The sequence below is a fragment of the Aspergillus luchuensis genome, chromosome 8 (assembly GCF_016861625.1).
Source record: "Aspergillus luchuensis IFO 4308 DNA, chromosome 8, nearly complete sequence".
Classification (NCBI taxonomy): Eukaryota; Fungi; Ascomycota; class Eurotiomycetes; order Eurotiales; family Aspergillaceae; genus Aspergillus; species Aspergillus luchuensis.
In genome coordinates, this window is record NC_054856.1 from 749,450 (window position 1) to 773,385 (window position 23,936).

The 23,936-nt window shown below is 50.5% G+C and overlaps 6 protein-coding genes across 6 annotated transcripts; 4 read left to right on the forward strand and 2 right to left on the reverse strand.

The window, feature by feature from the left end:
* Nucleotides 1-4,328: 4,328 nt before the first annotated feature.
* AKAW2_80260A (uncharacterized protein) lies at nucleotides 4,329-4,679 on the reverse strand (the record flags this gene model as incomplete). Its single annotated transcript, XM_041681261.1, has 1 exon — nucleotides 4,329-4,679. The coding sequence occupies one exon, from the start codon at nucleotides 4,677-4,679 to the stop codon at nucleotides 4,329-4,331; it is 351 nt and encodes a 116-aa protein (XP_041548221.1).
* Nucleotides 4,680-6,283: 1,604 nt separating this feature from the next.
* On the forward strand, nucleotides 6,284-8,340 carry AKAW2_80261S (arrestin family protein; the record flags this gene model as incomplete). Its single annotated transcript, XM_041681262.1, has 5 exons — nucleotides 6,284-6,345; nucleotides 6,433-6,576; nucleotides 6,637-6,955; nucleotides 7,017-7,445; nucleotides 7,504-8,340. The coding sequence occupies 5 exons, from the start codon at nucleotides 6,284-6,286 to the stop codon at nucleotides 8,338-8,340; spliced, it is 1,791 nt and encodes a 596-aa protein (XP_041548222.1).
* Nucleotides 8,341-9,962: 1,622 nt separating this feature from the next.
* Nucleotides 9,963-11,687, forward strand: AKAW2_80262S (PH domain protein; the record flags this gene model as incomplete). The annotated part of the gene is made up of 4 exons (XM_041681263.1): nucleotides 9,963-10,097; nucleotides 10,164-10,289; nucleotides 10,369-10,461; nucleotides 10,515-11,687. 4 exons carry the CDS (start codon nucleotides 9,963-9,965, stop codon nucleotides 11,685-11,687), a joined length of 1,527 nt encoding a protein of 508 aa, XP_041548223.1.
* Nucleotides 11,688-12,401: 714 nt separating this feature from the next.
* AKAW2_80263A (uncharacterized protein) lies at nucleotides 12,402-13,471 on the reverse strand (the record flags this gene model as incomplete). Its single annotated transcript, XM_041681264.1, has 2 exons — nucleotides 12,402-13,017; nucleotides 13,074-13,471. 2 exons carry the CDS (start codon nucleotides 13,469-13,471, stop codon nucleotides 12,402-12,404), a joined length of 1,014 nt encoding a protein of 337 aa, XP_041548224.1.
* A 1,470-nt stretch (nucleotides 13,472-14,941) lies between these two features.
* Nucleotides 14,942-16,111, forward strand: GLO1 (lactoylglutathione lyase GLO1; the record flags this gene model as incomplete). Its single annotated transcript, XM_041681265.1, has 4 exons — nucleotides 14,942-14,975; nucleotides 15,040-15,075; nucleotides 15,141-15,851; nucleotides 15,936-16,111. 4 exons carry the CDS (start codon nucleotides 14,942-14,944, stop codon nucleotides 16,109-16,111), a joined length of 957 nt encoding a protein of 318 aa, XP_041548225.1.
* Nucleotides 16,112-16,646: 535 nt separating this feature from the next.
* Nucleotides 16,647-19,925, forward strand: AKAW2_80265S (transcription factor domain-containing protein; the record flags this gene model as incomplete). The annotated part of the gene is made up of 8 exons (XM_041681266.1): nucleotides 16,647-16,733; nucleotides 16,811-16,893; nucleotides 17,086-18,066; nucleotides 18,116-18,324; nucleotides 18,374-18,506; nucleotides 18,565-18,789; nucleotides 18,841-18,996; nucleotides 19,058-19,925. The coding sequence occupies 8 exons, from the start codon at nucleotides 16,647-16,649 to the stop codon at nucleotides 19,923-19,925; spliced, it is 2,742 nt and encodes a 913-aa protein (XP_041548226.1).
* Between the last annotated feature and the right edge of the window lie 4,011 nt (nucleotides 19,926-23,936).

Genomic DNA, 23,936 nt, shown 5'->3' on the forward strand with positions numbered 1-23,936 from the left:
CGTTAAATCAGCCGATCAGTTTTGATAGAACGGGCCTATAGGATATTAGCTGGCAGAGTGCCCGAATGTCTATCTGCGAGCGATGTTGTCATGTGTGCGTTCCGGTAGCAGCACGTCATGCATTCAGCGTGTGAGAGCAGTGCTCTAGATGCTACAGTACATGGACTTATCGTTCCTATAGAGTATAGCCCAGTCAAGAGCTAGATAGAGATAACGTCATATCCGAAGAGTCAGATGCGAGTATAAGGCGCTGGGCAGATCAAAAATACTTGTTCAGGAAGTCGCCGGATGAAGTGCAGACTCTCATCTTTCAGATCAAGAGAACCGTGATTAGATGGGAATCTCATCATTTAGTCTCTATGGAGAGTGCATATCGGGTAAGAGTTCGGCAGAGGACCTGAGAGTGATGCCGAATTAACGTGGCAACGAGCTCAGGCCATAGCGACAGCAAGGGGCAGTGCTGACGATCATGTTGATACGTCACAGACACAAAGTGTCACGGACCGAGTCAATCGATTAAACCTCAGCGCATAGTCGCACAAGTGTTTGCTGGGATGTTGTTGACCTCGATTTTCAAAGATTGTTGATACTGTGTAACCATCCTTTTTTTTCTTTGTTCACCCTTTCAATGCACCAGTAACGACTGGGTTGGTAATATTTGTTAGGTTGGACAGACAAAGTAAGAAAGATAACTAGTCAAGTAGCAAAGAGATTATCTAAGTGGCAGTGAAGGTCGAGACCATCATGCCAAAGTGTTTAAAATGGAGATCCCGAGCAGACAGCCGGCCAATTGCAAAAGCATCTGCCGATGCATGGGTGGCTGCCACGGAGAGGGACGAGCTATTTTCCAGAGGGGAGAAATGCAAGTCCCTTAGTGCCAGGTATGACCCGGTCAAATTGCCGTAGGGCCAGCAATAACTAGCTAAGTAGTAGACTAGTCAGTGGTGGCAGATAAGATGATGATTGCTCGTATCGAATCATATCGGACAAGGAAGGAAGGAAGAATAGAGAAAGAGAGAGAGAGGGTGGGCAAAGACAGTAGCGCTACTGTTCCTGCTGTTCCTGCGATTTCTGCGATCGCATAACTCGGGTAAATAGGGAAATTTACTACACGAATGGGACTCGGTTCGGGCCACGTGCCGCTCAGGACCGCCGCCCGTTGGGTCGCAAACTCGCAACACTGGAGGGAAATTCTCCGTCCACCAGAAACAGAAGGCACGATCATCAGCGAATTGGCGCGAAAACTATTATCCCTCATCCAGCATCCGGTGTACACTCCTTCGTCTTTTACCGACCCCCGATGCTCTAAACCCCTTGGGCCTCTACTTTGCATCGTCTAATATCTGCACCGTCAAGCTTTTGCTGCATTGGGATCTCATGTCCGTCCAGGCATTCATCAGTGGGACCAGCGGCAACTTCCGCCTCGGAGATATTCACAATGAGTTGCTTTACTTCTACTTTGCGCTCAATTCTCTCCTAATTTTCTCGTTCATCCTCATTTAAATTACCCCTCTTCTGCCCGCGTTTGCAGATGCTAAAAAGGATACCCGACGTACTCCGTAGCAGCCCTGAGAAACCGTGGACAAGGAGCGGGAAATAGATTCCCACTGGCCGTGGACTGACAACGCAGTGAGTCCGTGCCCGTCCCTGGTTCAGCCCATGGATGTCATCCATTGGTTCATCGCTCGAGACCAACGGTCGGGAATCAGGGCCCTTGACTGGCTTGTGGCTGTTATCCGACCGGCCAATGACCACGTAAGGCCTCAGGATCTGGAAGAACAAGGCTTTTCATTTGAGGCATTTCCGCGCTACGCTGTACCAATTGTTTCTTAAGGGTGTCCTGATACTGTTTACGAATCTGTCTCACTAACTTGCCACGACAATCAACGCCCCCAAGGTAGTCATTGATTGTCTTGTCACCTGTGATTCGTCAACCTTGTGCTAAATAACGGGGCAGCGGTTCGTATGACGGAGCTAAACGCCTTAGACCAAAGTACTTTCGGCAAGCCGAAGGGAAATTTCAAGACCTACGGACCACGGCAATCCGTACCTAATCTTAGCTTCCGTATCAGCCTAGAGATGGTGAAACATGGCTGGCTGCACGTTGGCGGCCGCTTGCAGCATCAATCTTGGAATTCTATCACTCAAATGCCGTTATCAAACATCATTGGTCTTGTTTTCGGGGTCTGCGTGCTCCCGCTGATGAGCCTGTGATCGAGCTGCGTCACCGTTGGAGAAGCTTTGGTGCGATTAGCCATCACCAGAGTTGTTCGATGGATCCGGCCAGCAGGGATCATCATGGAGGCTGCCTACAGAAGGCTGGGTGGTGGGAAGGGGGTTAGAACAGCCCAGCACAACCTGCAATGGCGGGCTTCGACGCCGTACTTTGAATTTTTGACAGTCGAGCCCCAAATCTGAGAGTGGGCCCAGCTCCCTATCTTGGCCCACATTATTGACTTTGCTGGCCTGGATGATGTGATCACAGGTTAGTTCTGCACATCATACCCATCTGAAAATTTGTTCTGGAACCCTGACTCACCGACTCTATCCCTGAAGTGTCGATACGGTTGAGTCGTCCGTCAGTTGCTCATGGGGAGTGACAACGATACAGTGGGTCTCACATTCTTTTTGGCTATCCATGATCGCCCTCGCGATAGGACGCGTGCACCTAGGTCTCGAGCGCTCTTCGTGAAATCATGGTTTGCGTCAAGAGACCTTAGCGGTGTGTCTAGGCTACTGGGGAAGTTGCGGCCCGAAAGTTCCCTTCCCTTTGGAGGGCGTCACCATTACGGCAAGAAAACTTGGTAAAATTTTCCGCTACGACCGCCGTGATTAGTTACGGGTAACAATGTCCTTGTCAATCCACCCAGAGTTTTCCTTTTCCCCCCGACATCGACGTTTGCGGTTGGCAGGACTCGTAATCGTGGTGATGCCGCTAAGAGCCGGGTCGCGGTAGTGGCGAGTATCGGAGTTATGCGACTCTCTCCGATCACATGTTGGATGGCCCCCCGGAAGTACCCGACGGCGGTGTATGTCCCGAAGGATAAGCGGGTGGCTTATGAACAAAGTAATCTTAGTGTGAAGGGTCACTGAGAACTTAAGGTCAGGTACCAATGGAGATCTTATTGCTACTAGTATTGCTAATTCTAGAAGCCTTATAGACGCGGTTTCACATGGAATCATCCAGCTCCCTTGAAAGTTCTCTCGTGTCAGCCAGCAAACCCTCGTTGCCAACCCCGGTCGGTGCATCCTTACTCCTACTACATGTGGCTATTATCGTCGGCTCGCCGACGGCTATGTCCGAGAGCCATGCGTGTTCTGCAGTTGATGCTATGCACCGCAGCACTCCGCATGGGGTACGTACATCAGTTTTGCGCTCTTCAGGTCTGAGGACGACAAAGCTTCGTAGATCATCGTCAGCGGTAGCTACACCGAACAGGGAGTAAAATCAGTCATGGGCAGGGGCCTTGTTTTCTGCAGAGAGCGGCGCTGCAGAGCACCTTCTACAAGTAGGATGGTTCCCGCAAAGAGCTTTGAAGCGTCGTTGCTTTGCGTGTCTCGCGTCCCTGTCAGGTTAATGAATGTAACGCTAAGATCCGGATCCAATATGGGGCCCTTTGATTTGGCAGTTCCCTCTGCATGGATTATTACGCGATTGCGATATCCATATCAAGGGTTTCATATCTCTCCCACTCCCCTGTCCTAGAAGACCGAAAGAGTTTGTATATCTCATTGGTGGTATCGTCCGGTAGCGTGGGCTAACTTGACTGTCCAGGATAGCCGTGGTGGAGTTGCGGTCGGAAGCCAATGGTCCTGCCGGAGGAGATTAGAATGAATGCGTCTCTCTCCACTTTCAGGCATTGGCTTGCGAAGCTCGACTTAAATCTTGGGCTGGAGCTGGCGTTGAAGATGCATGCACTATGTAGGATTCTAGACTACTATAGGTACCGTGCCATGTTGTGTTATTGCCAGGGAAGGGTTGTACGCAAGAGGGGCGCACTGCCTCTTCTTGCGATCTTCTTAACCACTGGCGTTACGCTTCTTACCGTGTTTCTTATCAGTGTCGGGCCGCACATGGCTTGATACTGAGAATGTCATGCCACCCACCGTAGGGCAAAATTTCTGCAGAAAGTACGGAGTGGTGGTGTGTGTGTCCACAATGGAAGGGAGGGATGGGGGTGGAATTGGGGGGGGGGAGCCATGTTACAACAACATATGACACCCTAAACAGAGCAGAGGGGGAGAGAGAGGGTGCAGGGTTCAGAGTAGCATGATAAGCAGATCATCTGGTGGGGCATTCAGGAGTGACGAATACTAGGGTGAATTGGTCACGATCTCTTGCATAACTCCTGCAGCTGGAAGTGCAAGCTGTTGTGCGACAACCCTGCAGAATGGACGCGCACGTCTTGGATGGCATCAGGGGAGGAGGGGGAGGGGTAATGGAACATCTGAGCCCTCTCAGGACCATTTATCATAGTTTTGTTGCTCAATCCTAGTCTCTTCTGGGCACAGCTGAAGAAGGGCTGAAGGAAGGGATGATATCCTAGGATGTGCGCACAGGTTTTAGCAGGACCGGCTGTTCCTGCGGAATCTCTAACCCGATTTGCCCCCCGAAAGAAGACTAGATCGAGAATCATGCGGGAAGGATGATCCCGAGGCATGCACACACACCATTGCATTGCGCAGGCCAACTGAACTGCTTTTGCCAGGAAGAGGCGGCGGAGGAGGAGGGGATGGTGGAATAATAATCATAAAAAAGAAAAAGAAAAAAGAAAAGGATAATAAATTAATGTTACTTCGATGATCGTCATTTGGCGACTATCATTACTGCCCGTGAATTTAATGTCATTTGCCTTGTGATAGCCTCCGGGTAACCGGACTGCCGCCAAGGCCTAGGGCCGATCTTACGAGCAATGCTTCCGTGTAGATAAACCGGACGATCCCAGACGATGATGGGCCCTTTTGGCTGGGTCTTGGATCAAAGTCTTGGTATATCTTCTCAGGAGAAAGTCATTCACTACCTCTACTCCATAATCTACTCTACATTATTTTGTCTGTCATTGCAGGCATAGCCAGCAGCCCACTTTTGTGTGACCAACTCCCACGAGGGGAAAACCGAAACAGAAGTAATCAAATCACACACTTATCGTGTGATTATTACGGGTCACGATAACGAGTGGGATTACTGATTACTACTATTGAACCAAATCAAATCAATAATCTAGCGGGAAAAAGCACACCGTGACAGTTCACCCCTCCAGCCTTGTTTCCCTTACGAAAGGGAACTCCCGTGGACATCCTGGTTCCTGCGCCCGCGGCCTTTTCTCCGGTATGTTGGTGATGTAACGTACTATTCAGGCTGAACATTTGCTTTCGCCTCTCTCTCTCCATTGCTCTTGCTTTCTCTTGTTCACCGATTCTCCATTCTCAATACCCATCACTCCGGCTCACCTTCTTTATTTTACTCCGTTGTTACTACCTTTTGAGCCCTTTATAAAACATCATCCCACCGCACCCCCACATACACACTTTTCCAAACATTCAGTCTGGTCGGAAGCCTAGCTGCCATCCATCCATCCACATTCCCCTTCGGCCTACTTCCCGCTTCTTAAATTCTCACTGTCTCCGCTGCCGATGCCGATACTACCCTTTCATAACCTTTCAAGACTTCTGCCATACTAACTCGTCGTTTTTCTTTTATTTTCCAAAAGCGCTGTCACGTCGTCGAGTCATCGTTCTATCTTTAGAGCATCAGGTTATTCATCAGCCTGGCTTAGTCAACGCCGCTGGTAATCGCATCATCTTCGGGAGGACTTAATCCAAAGTTTTTCCCTACCCAAGGACCGCCTTGCCACTCCCGGGGCCAAAAAGGTCTCTCCGAGAAGACCCAAAAGACGCAAGTGACGGAAACGGCTGCTTTTGAAGTCTCCACTTCACCAACTTCCTTGCTCATAGTGGGACCCGTTGTCGACCCGGTCTTGTCTGCAAATCTGGACAGTCCTAAGCAGATCAGTGGCAGGCTTTATTCCCTTTCGCGCCATAGTTCCGTCGCATTGTCGTGGTTCCTTGGACACCTTCTTTTTAAAATTTTCTTTTTCCATTTTTTTTTCCCATTTTTTTTACGTTTTCTCCTTTTTTAGTTTGATTAAATACATCAACCTCCCGCCCACCCATTCCTCCCCCTTCACATTCCAACCATATCGAACGCCCTTATATCTTCTTGGCTCCCCCCATTCTACTAGCAGCTGCAAACAAGCAGCTGTTGGTTTGACACAATAACGTCATGGCTTTGAGTTTCTTTGGTGGCGGAGGCAGCTCCAGTCACGCGAAATACTTTGATATCCGGTGAGTCACGCCATTCTCGCACTTACTCCGGCACCCCGGCTTCCTTACCCGAGTGCAACGGCTAACCACCCTGTTGTCGCATAACAGTCTTGATGAAGATTATATCGTATTTCGCGGAGGCGAGGAAGAAGCGGCCAGTGCCCATCTGAGCGGAAAGCTCATTCTTTGTCTGTCGGAGCCCTTGTCCATTAAGCACATCAGACTCCATCTTACGGGTATATCTCGGGTTTGGTAAGTGCTGTCGCTAATCCCCCGATGCGACAAGAATCACAACTAATCGAGCTTGGTTAGTTGGCATTTGCCGTCGAGTACTGCCGGAGGCGGTAGAAAGTCGTGGAGAGAACGTGTATTCTACGAGAAGACCTGGAGATTCAGAGATGCGGGCAAAAGCAAGACGGAGGTTCTGCCAGCGGGCAACTACGAGTACCCCATCAACCTTGTTCTCGAGGGATCTATGCCGGAGAGCGTTGAAGGCCTTAACGACACCTACGTGACCTATCGCTTCAAGGCGGAAATTGGACGCAAATATGCCAAGGATATTATTGTTCGCCGGCCGCTCCGTATCATTCGCACTCTGGAGCCTAGTGCTCTTGAGCTTGCGCACGCAATGGTGGGTTCCTACATATACTCCAAGCTATAGGGGGGAGGTTCTTTACTGACACTGATGGTAGTCCGTGGAAAATGTCTGGCCAAACAAGATTGAATACTCGATCAGCACACCAACGAAGGCCGTGGTCTTCGGAACTAGCATCCGTGTGGACTTCAAGCTGATCCCTCTCCTTAAGGGACTTCGCATTGGACAGATCGTTTCGCAGCTCATCGAAAGCCACGACCTTACCCTGAACCCCGAAGACCCTGATTCCGTCCGCAACACATACAAGAGTACGAGAACCATCCTGAACGATGAGCATGAGCTGGATGAGGACAGCGGTTTGGAAATCATCGATGAAATGGCAGAGGGATATCAGTTTTCGCGTCATCTGGATCTGCCCAAGACTTTGACTCGGTGCCTGCAGGACACTGACACCAGGGGCATCAAAATCCGTCACAAGCTCAAGTTCCGTGTTCAGCTCCTGAATCCTGATGGACACGTCAGCGAGGTATGCAAACCCATGTCTTGAAATTGGTACTGGGAAGTTTATTCTGACATTGTTGCAGCTTCGCGCGACCCTCCCCGTCTCGATCTTCATCTCCCCCAGCTTAGCCATCGATGAAAACAACAACCTTATCGACCAGACCCCTCAGTCCGCTCAAAGAGCGGTTGATAATCTCGCCCAGCAGGCTCCTCCCTTGTACGGCGAGCATCAATTCGATCAACTGTACAGCGAACTTGATCCTTCTGGATACCGGACTCCAGGCCCTGGAAGTGGCCCTGGCACTCCGTTCGGCACCCTTAGCCGTAACTTGTCGGCTGAGAACCTTGCTTCGATGAATGCATTGACCAACACCGACATCTCCGCTTCTGCCTTGCACACCCGTCTATCGATTTTGCGCGCCAACGGGAATGATCAGCCCTCCCCTACCGACCAGGAGCATCCGGAAAACGACAGCCGTCGCCTGGGCGTTCCTCCCGATTACTTCGGAGCGGGATCCGGTTCCAACTCGCACAGCCCCGCCAGCCCTGAGCTCTCCCGCCGTCCTTCTGACGAGGTCGATCATGACTACATCCATTCCGGAATGGCGACTCCTTACCACCCTCAATATGCCGAAGTCGAGACCCTGAGCCGTGTCCCAAGCTACTCCACCGCCGTCCGCACTACTGTTCGCCCTTGCGACTCGGAACTGCCTGATTATCAAGCTGTCATCGCCGAGGATGTTGTCATCTCCGCGCCCCAGTCGCCTCAGCAGGCTCATGTCCGCACCGCCGGCCGCGGGTCTTCATATTTCTCCGCTATCGATGCGCTCCACAGCCGGTCTGGTCTCCTCCACTCCACCTCCAGTCACGACGATGATGAACGTCGACTGCGTCTTGTCCAAGCTCGAGCCAGGGTCTAATTGGGTTGCAGATTTCATTAAGAATAATATTCGAGCAAGTTCTCTTCTGAGGGAGCAGGTGTCGAAAAAGAGTTGGAGTTTATTTCTGCTAGGTTGGGGCAGGCACTCGGTGGTCAGGTGAAGGCGTGACTGGCTCCGCCTGACCGACTTACCGGAAAGAATACCACCTCAGCACATATTCATCGGTCCTCGGATGCTGGCTGTCCGGGGATCTTGAACTCGGCCTATCCCATAAAGCATTAACAGCGTGTGCTGCCGTTTCCCTGTTACAGTGTGTTTTCTGAACCAAACACGGAGGGTTGTCGTTGTGCCCCTGAATGCTAGTCGCATACATACTTAGACTCGTTGGGTGGGGATTTATTTTACTGGCGTTCACAACTAATAGACGGGATGGGTTGACAGGGAGGACAGGGAGTCCGGGATTTCTTTTCTTCATTTTTCTACCCTGATCATTATCGATGATGAGATGACAGGCGCTTTACGAGCAGATATTTCATGACCCGGTGTCGGCACGAATTATGCACATGTTACCCCAAAAAAGACCTCTCTCAAGTGAGGGGCAATACACAGTTTACCTGTTAAATAATACTTTCATACTCTCATAGCATTAGCGTTACGACAGCAATAGATCTAAACTCCATCATTGCAACCAGACTTTATTTATTCAGTGTTAAAGAAAGAGTAGTACCAGGGATGCAGTGAAACGTGAAAGCCAAGAAAACCTTGATTGTGAAGCGTCAATGAATGAGATTGTTTGGTTGAGCTCCCCGTTCTGACGTAGCCACAAAAGAACCAGAGGGGGGGAGAAGAAGAATGGCCATTTGAGTGTTGAATTCCCCCTGGAAAAGTGTGGCTGAGTCGGGATCCGCTTGCGGAGGTGGCATTTCCGAAATGGGCATGGCCTGATCATAGTAGAGCAGACAAGCGATGGATGCTACACGGGCCAGCACATCATCATCATCATCATCATTGTCTGCGATCAATCGACCGGAAAGGATGGCGAACCTCCCCAATGGAACACTTTTCACGGTGATCCCTTGCCGGAATCGGAGGGACATCTGAGGAACGAATAAAATCGTGGGTCATCCTGATTTGCGCCATTGAGGGGTAAAACTCCTTTGGGCGGTGACTTCATCGGTCGATCCTTTACTTTTCAGTTAACAAATCTTCTACCTTTTGATCTCGTTTTATTGCTTTTGGCGCTTAGAGATTTATTCTCATTTATCGACGTCAATCACATAGTTTTCTCCTCCCCCTCCTCCTCTTCAATCTTTCAGATCCCGATTTCCACTTCTGTCCGAATCACACATATACTTATACCGCCTCTTTCCTACCTCCTCCTCCTTCTCCTCCGAGCGTCTGTCTCGCCGGCATCTGCTTGTCCTCGCCCCACTTCCTCCGCTTCAACAAAGGCCAACAAGCCCCTAATCCGTCTGCCGATTCAACCGTCTTGACTAGTCGGAGATCGCGCTTCCGGTGTCCTCCACCTGTACCGCTTCGACTGCAGTTTTTATTCCTCGTGGGCGCGCCGTTCGACCGTCTTTTTTCCCCTTGAACAGCTGTGTCCCTGAGAGGTTGCACGCCGCATCTTTTTTTTGGTCTCCTTCCCCGCAGCAACAACCATGTCGACTCCTGTCAGTCCCGTGGAGCATAAGCTCCCGCAGCGTTCGGGGACCGTCACCAGCGCCATGACTGGTGTCAGTCGTCGGACTTCCATGAGTGATGACGAGGCCATTCCTGGCTCTGATAGCAATGAGGTAGGCGATGGGAATCCATACTCTAGAATTCTGTGATAGATGGCTTATGATTTCGCGACTGTTTAGACCACGAACCTCCTCCTCGAGCGTCTCCGTGCTTGGAAGCACATGTGTGGATATTTGGAAGAGTATGTGTCTGCGACGGCCAAGGTGTCCAAGTCGCAGTCCAAGGACTTCGAGAAGGTTTTGAAGGTGCGCTTGGCTACACTGGGCTCAACTTGAAGGGTTGGATGCCTGTTATACTGATACAATGGGCTTTCCTTGCGTGCAGACCGTGAACGAACCTCTGCGGGAAAGCCACCATTTCTCCCAGAGCGCTGGCGGCGTCGCTTCTTGGTTTGAGAACATCCGCGCCAACACTCAGGTAATTATCCAATTACACACGAGATGACGACATCAGCTCACAGCTGGCTCTAGGGAATGGTGAACCTGTACCTTGACTCTGAGAGGAACCTCAAAGGCTCCGTGCTCCCGACCTTGGAGCGTCTTCACAAGGAAATCAAGGCCAAGTCGAAGGAACTGCAGAACGGCGCTGCAAAGGGTGCTAAGGCTGTCGACAAGGCTCGCGGTGTCACTCAGAAGCACATTGAGCTCCTCGCGCAGCACACGGCCACACTTGACGCCGCGTCCCATAACAAGATTGACACGGCCCATGACCCTTACATTCTCCGTCGAGGTGTCACCCACCGCCTGAACAAGCAGGTTATCGAGGAGAACAACAACCGCCAGGACCTCATCGCTGTGCAGAACAACTTCCAGCAGTTCGAGGCCCATGTCCTGCAGACCGTCCAGGGCGCTATGGAGCAGTTCGTCGTCTACATGGGCGGCCAGCTCGACCGTCACCGCGCCATGTACACGGACATTCTGTCCTCCGCGCAAAAGGTTCCCCCTGACTTTGAATGGGTCAACTTCATGACCAGAAACGACCACATCCTCGTCAACCCCGACGCCCCGCCGCGCTCCCTCTCCAACATCACCTTCCCCAACCAGGAGCACCGCGCCACCAAGCCCTTGATCGAGGGCACTCTGGAGCGCAAGTCCCGCGCCATGCTCAAGGGCTACAGCAGCGGCTTCTACGTCGTGACCCCCGCCCGCTACCTCCACGAGTTCAAGGACAACGACGACCTCCGCCGCGACCCCGCTCCCGAACTCTCCCTCTACCTGCCCGACTGCATCATCGGCGCCATTGACGGCTCCAAGTTCAGCGTCAAGGGCAAGGACGTCTCCAGCGGCAAGGTCGGAAACGCCTTCCACACCAACACCGAGCTGAGCTTCAAGGCCGCCAACTCCAACGAGGCCGAGAAATGGTGGACCGTCATCAAGGACGCCACTCGCGCCCCGACGTTCGCTTCTAGCACCACCACCTCGCCAACTAGCCCTGTTGCGGCCGAGAGCTCCCAGCCTCCCGCCTACGTCGAAAAGGAATCCGCTGCTGCTCCTCCGCAGGAAGCAGCCACCGCTCCGTCCCCGACCACTCCCGCTGCTGTCTCTCGTACTAACACCAGCGGCTCTGGCACTCTCCCTACTGCGTCTGGTGCCGCCGCACCGGCAGCTGCACCTGCTACCACTGCTACGGAGGATAAGGCGTGATAACTATTTATCTTTTTTTCCCTTATTTCTGGTATATATGCAACTAACTAACTTACTTACTCTTAACTACCCGTATAATATTCCCTTTGCTGCATGCATGCAATTGAACTTTATCCTTTTGTTTCCTATTCTCTGTTATTTTTTTTTTCTTGCGTAAATGGTGGTGCGTATAACACTTGGTACTCTTCTGTTAATGTCTATATGATGGCTTGCTCTTATGTGGAGATTCTCATCTATGAAAATATGTCTGCTGGCTTGAGTGTACGTAAGTCGTCGGCTTCTGCGATGCAGGGCGGGCCGAGAAGTAGTCGCTGTTGGTTTCAAGCTTGCGCTTCGGTGTTTATACCCTTTTCATTTACGTATCTTCGTTGCTACTTATGTTTCTGATGCCAAGTATGATACAGAATGAACAAGCTAGTGTATTTACTCATCGATTCATCCGAGCGGATGTATTTCTGGATGTGTACATCGTCTTCAAAGATACATGCTTTATTTCAATATACTGCAAGAGAATAAGGTAAGAAATATAGATTTGAGACAGGGATGTATCGCATCGTTGGAATAGAAACGCTCAAGGGGGTAAAAAACGTCTGGGAGAATCGTGGGAGCTCGTATCGGATAGATACAGTTCGAAAGAAATAAGTTAAATGCAGTAAATACAGACGAAGGTACGGGAAAGAAAGGTATCGAGGGTGAGAAGTGAAGTGTGCAGGCTTAGAAATCTTCAGGGCTTTCGAGGTCTGCCAGTTTCTGGCCCAGGAATCTCCCTAACGCTGCAGATTTGGACTCCAGCGCGAGCAGGATGGATGGCGAGGCGGAGAGGTTCAAGGTCGCTAGACGGGCTAGATCACTGCTCCGGTCGATTTCGTACTGGCTTTCGAGCTGCGCGTCTGAGCTAGGGCCATGACGGCCTCCGTTGGCTGCTACAACACTGGCATATGTCCTCCCATCATTGGCTGCGTCGTCGCCTCCGGGATGTGAGGATCCGTTCAGAAGACTCTGTGTACCGTTCGGTGTTGCTGCGTCTTCGGCATCTCCCAGTTTCGATGGCCCGACTGCGGCAAGAAGGACCTTGTCTGCGATTCTTGTCACGACCGCCACTAAATCGTCAAGTTCGAAAACAATAGATCCGACATCGCCTAGGGACACAGACGGGGTGGTCACGTATGATGACGGATGACTGGCAGGGTTCACGCCAGTGAGGTTCCCACATGATGCATTCTTCGCGTAGCATGTGTACGCCGCACCGTATGTTGCGCTCAGGTTGCGCAGCTGCCGGGAAGGGAGGGAGGATGCGTATGCGAAAATAGCGCCATTGGTAGCGAATACCCTGTGAAGCATGGCTCGTTAGGATCTCCATTGCCGAGGGAGCAGGAATGTCCATACATCATGGAGGTGATTTCTGGAGGCGACAGGTTATCCTCTAGGAGGTCGCTGAGCGCCTCCGCATCCAGCATTTTTATGTCCGGAAGACCGGGTATCATGTTGCCTCCGGTGTGCTGCTCGTAGCAGTCTCCAAGCGCGATGTCTTGTTCGACTGTTTTGTTTTCAATAATCCAGCCCTTTGGCGGAGACCAAGAACAGTCTTCGGGAAAGAAGAAGCAGTTGTCCCAGTAGTCACGGTCGTTGTAATCGTATTCGATCGGGTCTTCGGAGTATCCGAGGAGGTCTTGCGCGTACTGAACGGGGCTTCGTGCCCAATAAGGACGGTATGGGGGTTCGGGATGGACTTTGGGGGTTTGACCGGGGATACCTGGCCGAACTGGATGATCATATTCAGCCATATTGTCTCAGTAAGGATGTATTATGGGATATTGAGGGTAGTAGATGATGATCGGAGTTTGAGGGCAGAGAAAATGGGCTTGATAAGGGGCTTTGTAGAAGGGTAGAAAGCAGAGTGAAGTGTCCAAGATAAGACGAAACGGCGGTAGTACAAAGGACGAACGTGAATCATTTTAAGGAGCCTCTTCTGCCACTTTGGCTTAAAGACACAACTAATCAAGTTGGATCTCCTGTCCAAGGCTGATGCCGAAGTCCGGATCTCATGGTCAAATGAGGCGTGGTATGATTCATCTGACGTTCCAGAACGCAGGAAGCGAGGCGTGGGGGATGTTTCACGGAGGAATGTCACAGCCGGGGGCCAATGGGCACGACAGCAATGGAGCGAGGTAAGGACACGAGAATAGCATAACGTGGGAGGAAAAGGAGGAAAGGAAGAGGAAAAAGAAACGAAAGGCGGCAGTCAATGGCCAACAAGGCCGATGTCTGGGGCGAAAGCGAAGATCGCTTGGGCGGAGGATGACGATCCCTGGGGATTCAAGCCAGAGGGACACAAAAGGATACGGGAGAGAAAAAAGAAAACACAAACCTTATAGAGGGCGAGAGCGGCCTGCGCTAGGGGATTGAAGACACGAGGAAGTTGCAAAGTGAACGACTAGGATCAGCCAAGGCGAGGGAAAGAGGGAGTTGGAGATGCTTTGTCGGAGTAAGTGGAAAGGTGGGCGGCAGAAAAGAAGTATGGGGTATCCCGCCTCTCACCGCCTTGCCCAACTGTCATTGATAGTAACGGAGTATTAAAGACCGAACCATCTACTATACTCTACTAATTACTATGGTCTCGCTTGTCTCGGCAGGGGTTTATTCCCCAAAAACATGAACTTATAGTCGCAGTAGTACTCTTAGCAGGAACTCTATGCGATTCAGTGCGCAGTGGGTACTAATTAGGCAATTGTTCATCTAGTGTACTATGATCATACTATGCCCGCCGCACTAGTATATATCCTTCCCCTCTTTTGGTTCGGATTTCTTATCACCACCAGTGGGTAACTCTGTTCACAACACTGTAGACGTTTCGAATAACAAGTAGATCTGGAGATGCGCAGAGTATTCTGGAAGCCAATTTTAAACATTGACATATGCGAAATCTAAAGAAATGCCATTATTAATGCAAGCTTTCGGCGGACCTGTTTGGATAGCGTCATAGGCAGGTGGAACCCCCACCTTTTTTTCGGGTCTCCTCACACGCCGCTCACTAATCCAAACAAGCCATCTTTCTTTCTGTTTCCTTTCCCCCCTCCCTCCTTCATGTTTTCGCTTCCCGCTTTTCGCTCATCTTTCCTCAGGGTCCTCGTCCCAAGATTCTCTATCGTCCCTGGTACGTGCCTCCATCATTTCCAGAGCATAGCTTTCCCCACTCGGATCGATTCCAGAAGCTTACCACAGGAGATGTAGGAACCAATCGATCCCTCGCAACCATGGCTACAGACACTTCCAAGTATAAGCTTAACCGTTAGTGGCTCCCTTTGCCCTGATCATCAGTCTGGTCTGAACTAACAATGTGCCTGTACGACAGACACCATGCTTCGGGTCAAGGACCCGAAGAAGTCTTGTATGTTCGCCTTCCATAGTAGGCTCCAGAGGTGCCTCATATACTCATCTATCGCTATCGCTTAGTGGAATTCTACCAGTACCTGGGTCTCAACAAGGTTAACCAGATCGACTTCCCCGAGAACAAGTTCTCCCTCTACTTCCTTGCCTACGATGGCCCTCAATCTCTCCAGGGTGACCGTCACTTCACCGACCGCAACGGCGTCTTGGAGCTCACCCATAACCATGGCACGGAGAATGACCCCAACTACAGCGTGGTCAACGGTAACACTGAGCCCTACCGCGGTTTTGGACACATTGCTGTCTCTGTGGACAACATCGAGGCTGCCTGCAAGCGACTGGAGGATGCCGGATACCCCTTCCAGAAGAAGCTTACCGAGGGCCGTATGCGTCACATCGCGTTTGTCAAGGATCCCGATGGATACTGGGTCGAGATTATCCGCCGTCACAATGAGGATGTTGGCACCACCACCGATCCCTCCACCTACCGCCTGAACCACACCATGCTCCGTGTCAAGTGCGCCGAGACTAGCGTCAAGTACTACCAGGAAGTCTTTGGAATGACTTTGCTGCGCACCATTGAGAACAAGGATGCTGGATTCAACCTTTACTTCCTGGGCTACCCCGGTGCCAACCCTGAGAAGCGAGAGGGTGCCACCAACCCGGTCTCTGAGTGGGAAGGTCTGCTGGAGCTCACCTGGAACTATGGCACGGAGAAGCAAGAGGGTCCGGTTTATCACAACGGTAACACGGAACCGCAAGGATTCGGACACATCTGTAAGTCATTCTCTATGATGAGCCCGCCTAATGGGCCAGCTTTCCGTAGAGAATAGAGGAGTCGCTAACAGCCGGTGGTTACAGGTGTCTCCGTCGATGATCTTAACGCTGCCTGTGATCGGTTCGAGTCTCTGAACGTTAACTGGAAGAAGCGCCTTACGGATGGACGGATGAAGTACGTGGCATTCATCTTGGATCCTGATAACTACTGGGTAGAGGTTGTCCAGAACGAGGCGCTTAAGCGTACTGGTAACTTGTAGTAGAGGGATTGTGTATCTAGCCAGCCTGCCGCACATATACTGAAGATATTAGCACTGTTGTATTTGCTGGGAAAGGCGCGATTTGCGCTGAATGTACTTGTAGAGATAAAGAAAGCGTCGAGTAGCGCGGGATTTCTTTCCCTTGAGGGATGCTTGGGGTTACCGAGAGGCTGATTGGCCCACTGAGTGGGGGGATATCCCCCGCTTCCCAGGGAGGCCCGCCTATCAGAGGATCGCCAACACTTCCCCAGAGCATCGTCGCCGACCGGGCTAAGACCCTTCCCCCCAGCACAAGAACTCCAGACCATTTTTATTGACGGTGTGCGCCATCTCCGTCTGTCCTCATGACCCTCTTCCTCCCTGAATTGCATCTTAGACCATGCATGCTGTCCGACTGCCCTCAGTCGATGTTGGGTGACCGGATGCTTTCTTCTTCTCACCCTCCTCGTTGAACTTATCTCCCTTCACCCTCCCCCCACACCCCGGGGTATTCTCGCGCTGCTGTCGCACCAACTCAACAAATCTTGAAATCACCATGCAGCCGCAGTCTGAGAAGCCCAAGCGGGCGCCTCGGAAGCATGTCACCACCGCTTGTGTTCCTTGTCGGGAGAGCAAGATCAGGGTATGTGAACTCTTCGCTTGGATCCTATCATCAGACTTGGTATAATGTTTCCCGGATGCTGACGCAATTTCGCCCAGTGTGACGGTGCCACTCCGAACTGCCACAATTGCGAGAAGAAGGGAAAGGATTGCAAATACCAACACGGTGATGATAAGCGGAAGTAGGTTTAACTCGCTCGCTGTTTCTCTGTTTTCTCCGTCGGCCTCGTTGAATTTGCCTCTCGTGTCCTGGGTATCGACCGTCTTACGATGAAATCTGGATGGAATATCAAATTTTCAGCGAACAGCGCAGGATCAAACTGGTCATTTTGTTTATCCGCGCAGCCAAACAAGGCTGACCGTACCCTTGCCAGAGTGTCTCTCCGTGCCGCGACGGAGTTATTTTCCGCAAGAATAGACCAACTATGCCAGTTCATCTACGATCATGGGTTGGAACCGCCCCCAATGAAACCTGAAGATGAGGCGGGCATGAATAGGGTTCTGGATACCCTGCAAATTCCTCGGGGGCTAGCGAAAAGGAGGGATTCAGTGGCGTCTAGTGGGAACAATGCGCAGCTCCAACCCGTTACTCAATCCCCGGCCCACACACCATCTCCTCTTCCTTCTTTGAGTCGTCAACCAGGTGGCACCGAGGATGTACCCAAGGTCTCCTCTCCATCGCACAGTGTATTTCCTAACCAGGGTCTCATACCACCGGTCGAGAAAAGTCAAGTTTCTATGAACCCTTTGGCGATGAACCCGGGGTTGTCCGCCAATTATCCTTCGACACACTGGGGGTTCACTCTTCCGACGGCAGAGAGCTTAGATGCTCTATACGCCAACATAGACGGCGCTTCCAATCGTTCCAACGAGAATAGTACTAGTCCTGATAGCCTCCAGTTCACACCAGACATCACTCAACAACCGGGCGTTTTACTGAGCCAAGCGTGGGACCGAGACAATGAGTCAGATAGTGGCGAGGAAGACGAAGCGGAAAAAGATGTCATTGAGCAGATATCGCATCGCATTGGGACTCTGAAGATCGCCGGTGATGGTCACCTCAGATTTTATGGAGCTACTTCAAATCTCAACCTTGTAGACGTGTCTGCGACACAACAACGCCAACGCCCAGATGCACGGACCGTCCGTCATGATGGACAAGATATATTGAACCATCTGCGGGTGGGGCAGCCTGTTGACCAGGCCCTCGAGGACCACCTTGTCGAACTCTACTTCACCTGGCAAAACCCTAGCACATATGTGGTCGATAAGGATATGTATATGGATGCGAGGATGAAATGGAGGAACGACTTGATTGACACACCCTTTTATTCGGAGGTCCTGACGAATGCCATGTAAGTACCCGCTTCTCTATCATTTGTGACCTGATCTGACAACTTCCAGGTGCGCCATTGGTAGTGCATTCGAAGCCCGGTATCATCCCACATTCATCACGTTTCCAAAATCGCTTTCGGAGTTCTTTGCAGACAGGGCCAAGGCTCTTCTGGAGATTGAGTTGGATTCCCCTTGCGTTGCGACTGTCCAGGCTCTTGTTATCCTCAGCTCACACGAGGGATCCTCTAATCGCGATGCCAGAGGTTGGCTCTATAGCGGTAAGCTGACCTATCGGGAACTGCAAGTTTGTTTACTGACTGTGTCTAGGGATGTCAATGCGACTTGCATTCGATCTCGGACTGCATTTGGATACGACACCTTACGTTGAAAAGGGCGACATAAGCGTTCATGAGGCCGATGTACGTAGGATTGCATTTTGGGGCAGCTATACTGCGGATCAGTAAGTATCACCTGTGATGGTGGACCTGTTACAGACCAAGACTGATTCGATGGTACAGTTTCTGGGGGTTCTATCTGGGAAGGCCCTTCCGAATGAACGCAGGAGACATCACTATCCCAAAGCCTGCCTCCGATCTAGGAGCTGAAAAGGAAGGCATGTGGCACCCGTATGGGCTACCAATGAAGTCAGACCTACTGGAGAACGGATTGAGGAACCCGAATGAACTGATAAGCCGCCAATTCGCCGTTCTTTGGGAGATCGTATCGCCCGTCGGCCACATTCTGTAAGTTCCCAGCTTCCGACGCCCTTCTGCAAACGCTAACGCGGGATACAGATACGGTTGCTCCGACATTCCACGCCATGATCTGCAGAGGCTCTGCCACAGAGTTACGGATGACCTTTTCGCTTGGAAGGCCAATCTGCCATCCAGTCTGGATGTTGACCTCGCAAATGATAATGTTCCGAAACTACCTCACCTCCTAGTACTGCAGTACGTTCGCGTTCCCCTACGACTTCACTTTCGCTTGTATCCGAGACTAATACGATCACAGCATGCAATACCATCAAATCGTCATCTTCACCCACCGACCATGGGTCTCGAAGAGTTACATTCAACCCCGCAGCCCGCGTCAAGGGCCCGGCTATCACCACGCTCGACGAATGTGCGTCGAGTCATCAATAGCAATTGCCCGACTCCTCCACATATACGAGAAACACTATACATTCCGGCGTATGAACAACCAAGTCGTCGCGATGATCTTCAGTGCGGCGCTCATGCTCCTTTACGTCACCATATCAAGTTCCCGACCAGGCGGAGACACCGCTAGCAGCAACGCAGAAATGGTCGCCTACTTGAATCTCTGCTTCCGCGCACTCGATGAGATAGGCCAGTCATTCGAAAACGCCAAACGCACCCGCGACTTCCTGGTCAGTCTGCAACGGCGCTGGCAAGCGCACATGCGACGTTCCGGGGCACTGAAGCGCCAAACGAGTCGTCATCAACTCTCCTCTCAACAGCCCACAGGACGCATCTCAGATGCAGAGGCCTCGCGGAAAAAGTCCCGAGTCACTGCTCCAAAGAACCAAGCCGCTGTTCCTCTATCCTTCAACAATACGTCTTCAATCACAGCCCCAGGGCTTTCTCTCAACCACTCACAGTCTCAGCTGCATCAAGGACCGGGACAACCAGCCTCTGACCCGACACAGCAATTAGGCGTATGTCAGCCTGGGGAATTGGACTGGATCCGGGACTCAGATTTGCAGCTGCTCTCCGAGAATTTGGGCGATAGTGGATTTCCTCACCTGGGGAATACGAGCACCACGTATGGCGGTGACCCGACTCTGCCTAGCCTGACTGATATTGAGCCGTGGTGGGATTCGCCTAACGGGACCAATACTTTCGGAGGGTCCTCATTATGATATAGAAATAGATGCCAAATAGCTTAATGATGTTCGATACTACTTCTTCTTTCTTTATAGAACTGGCTCCTAATTTCCGTTGGCGACCCAGCCTACTGGTTACTGGTCTTATCAGCGTTCTAGAAGCCCAAGGGTTCCACCCAACCATTCCCTTGCCTTGCGACCTCTTCGTACGGTCCCTTGCTTATCAACACCACATAATCTTTCTCATACTCAACACACTCCGTTGCATTGTGTGTACACTCGGTCCAATACTCGAATCAAATCGAATTATAATTCATTTTTGACCTGACAGAGCCCGTTAGATAAGATGCTATCTATGCAGGCGCCTCACCGTCTGGAGCAAGATATGGCCAAGAACGCCATCAAATCCCTCAAAAACCGCAGGAACACATGGAACACACGAAGCAATGCATGCTACATGCGTAGGAAAAGTCGTCGCCACGATTCAGCCGCACCTGAACGGGATATAACATACATTCTTAAGAGCATGGCAACTTGCTGACCATTCGCCTGTGCGTCACCATTCTATCCATCCTTCCACCACTTTCTGCTTGATTGTAACTATATTATCTATAATAAATACACGATTGTGTCCAGTCATTGTGTTATTTTAAACCGTATGCCGAGAATTCGTTTGTTGGAGAATAGTACTATCCGCTGTGCCGGTGGGGTTTTGCCCAGGACGGGCCGTCGACTTCATGGAGTTGAGATATATGTTTTTACCCTTGAGAGGGATCTCAGGGCTTTCACCCCTGGAAACCCCCTCTTGGGCCGCTGGTTCATTGCTTGAACCTCCTCCAAGGATTGGGGCTGGTAGGGGGCAACAGGCACCCGGGGTGGCCACCTAGTCGAAGAGAAGTATAGGACTTCATAGGTGGCCACCCCGATAATGGCTGAAGTCATGGGAGGTAAGAGAATTTCCAGTCCTGCAGAATGTGGCTTGTTAGTTTCCCTCGGGATTTTTCCTTTCATTATTATGCGCATGAGTAATATGGAAGCTAACCTTGCGGGAAGGATTTCCCTTCGTGGATATATTGGCTTTTGCCCGATTTCGCGGGCGCGTTCATTTGGGCAGGAGAGCTGGTGCTCTCCATGCAACAAAACTTTCATTTTGTTGCCTAGTGTCGGCAATATGTTGGTTTGTGTTGCTTGGAGGTGTTCTGCCTCCGCTATGGAGGTACATTTGGCCCGGCGGGCACGCGTGCTGGGGGAAAGTAGAGAAGATGTTAGCTGTCTTATGGAAGAGACACAGTTGATCTGTTTACCATGGACTTGGAGTATAAACATACTAAGCATGTTGTCGTTGCACCGCCAATGCTGTGGTGGCTATGGCGACAGGCCGAGGCTATGAATTTCAGTGGAATACTGAAGTGCTGTTGCTGTAACCACCGGGTGCTGGAAGACAGAAGAAACAGAAGATGGCTCTCAAAGGATATTCAGTGTTAATTGACTGTCAATGATAGTAAGTGTGTGTTAGTGTAAGTTCCGTTTCTGAATGTTATGTTGCAAGTAACCTGGTTGCTAGGGAGGGAGTAGGAACGACCGTGTATTTTCCTCAGTACAACCTTAATATATCCTTGATTTCGACTCATGCGGCAGTTGCATTTGCACTATTACTAGCAATGTGAACAGGACCTTCCATGTCAGTGTCCAACAATTGCTCAAAACTGGCAACTAATGCAGAACAGAGAAGAAACGACGCCAAGCCAGCCAGCTTCCTCCTTTTCTTGATACTGAGTTTTGCTCCTGCTTTCTCAAGCAAATCTCCCATAGAGGAAGATATCAAAAGAATTTGGTAAGCAACATTGAAAAACTATCAGGAGCAGTCGAGGCTTGGTCATCTTTGTGACGCAATCAAGATGCGTAGACTTCCTCTAGATACAGGAAGGAGAGACAGGTGAGGTCACAGCATGAGGGGGCTGAAATGAAGGCAGATTCGTCTTGATCGGCAATATAAAATAACTAGTGAAAGCCCTTAAGAACGTTCAAACAGGTAGCATGAGTAGTTGTTGGAGAAGGACATAAGTTTGATTAAGAACTAGTGCTTTCCTTCCCTTTCGGGAGGTGCATATAGTCTCTAGAATGCCAACAAGAGAGTTTCTACCTCAGCTGGCATAGAGTGATCATGTCGGTCATCATCACGTCTTGATGAACAGTATATAGCTTCACAACGGCATAATACTGCCATAATCGTCGACTCATAAAACAGGAGAATTTTTCTGAACAGTCCGAATGCTTTTCTCGAAGATTGTAGCTAAGACACTGTCTGATCACGATCTACCACAACGACCACCCCGATCATATATTCCAGATGAGTTGCTTACTGCGACTACTCCGACGGTCACTTGCCCGCCGAGCCGAGCCAGTTCTGATAAAAATAGAAAACCATCTCGAGCGTACCGGAAGATGGAAGACGGCTCAACGAATGCGCCAAAAGCAAGTCATTTGGCAGCTGCTAGATTCCACAAAAACGTGTGAGGCTGTGCTACTTCTGCTTGAAAATGATATGCGTCGTCGTGAAATTCTGCAGAGGGAAGCATTCTTGGAAAGCGGAATGTCAGCGAATTACCAAAACACAGCTATCTGAGGATGATCAAGAGCAACTCGAGGCTTGGTACAAAAAACTAGATGAGCTGAATCGCGAGCTCTGGCGGACCGAACGAGAAGAATATATCTACTGTCTGAAAGTTCCGAGTTCGCCTCTTCGACGCGCGTTACGTACAAGACGGAAGCACCCTGAAGGGCACATGATATTGAATCTTCGTCGGGACTGTGCTGGGAGAGGAGGATGCTGTGGCCGCGACTGTGGATGTTGCAAGATGCCACGGAGCATGGACCGACCTTATGCCTTGGGTCATTGTACGGCTCAGTGCGGATGTTGTATCCGGGCTCGGGGATTCGAGCTTAATACTCCGGAAGATCAGGGACTGGCTAGGGCTGGGTTTGATCGGAACAATTTCAGTGATCCGTATGCGATTGGAAGGGTTTGGGACTTTATATTTGGGTGCGAATTGGTCTAAAGGTCAATATCATCGTGACCATGATGATGAACCCTAGTCACACAAACCGGTGAATTTAAATAATACAAGTTGCTGACTACAATTCTTTCTACCTAAAAAGGCTCAATAAGCTTGAGATTATCAGTAGATATGAAACGGGGTTATTGTCTGTCAATGATGGTAAGTGGGGGTTAGTCTACAAGTTCCTTTCCGCTTCGCCTTCCTTCCCGAATGGGAAGGTGCAGGCCTTGCCCGTGAGAGTTGATTATGTTCAAACAATCCTATGGGATTTTACTAGTTCTTCATAGTAACTACACTACTACATCAAGCGATATGTCGCACAAACTCGCTGTTGGTGCCCTGTGTGCGGGCCTTTGCTTCACCAGTGTGCTCCTCGGAATGGCTTGTTACGCTTTCGTGAAATACATCAATAGAAGGCACGTCAAACTGAAGTGTCCTGTGGCACAAGTTTCTTTTTCCCTTCCTTATACTACTTCTTTTTCCCTTCCTCATACTTCTAATATACCATTTGAAGGCTTTCCAAGAGCAATACAGCTAACTCAATATGTACCTATGTATATAGATGGCCAGCTCCAGCCCCACAGAGGGCTTACACGCCCCGAAATCTCGATGAATTCCTGAGACTAAACGCAAGGCCCTCATTGGGTCGTGATATCCCCTTGCGGGACTTCGAAGCAGACAATGTGCCTCCTGCAAACAACATGGTATAAGTAAGTAGGGATCAACCAGGAATGGGGTCATGCATACACATAATGCCAAGACATAACTGGACGTTAACCGACTAGTTAGACACTAGCGAATAAACACTGATAAAATCTATAAGAACTACTCTATCTATCTAGATAGCCCCAATGCACCCTGAAATTACCAGTAGGTATGAAATGGTAGAAACATAGAATATGGTTATTGACATCCTCAAAGTACGCGGTCGGAGTTAAGTTAGACCACGCCGAGCTGCGACCCGTAACGGGTATAGTTGCAACTACTA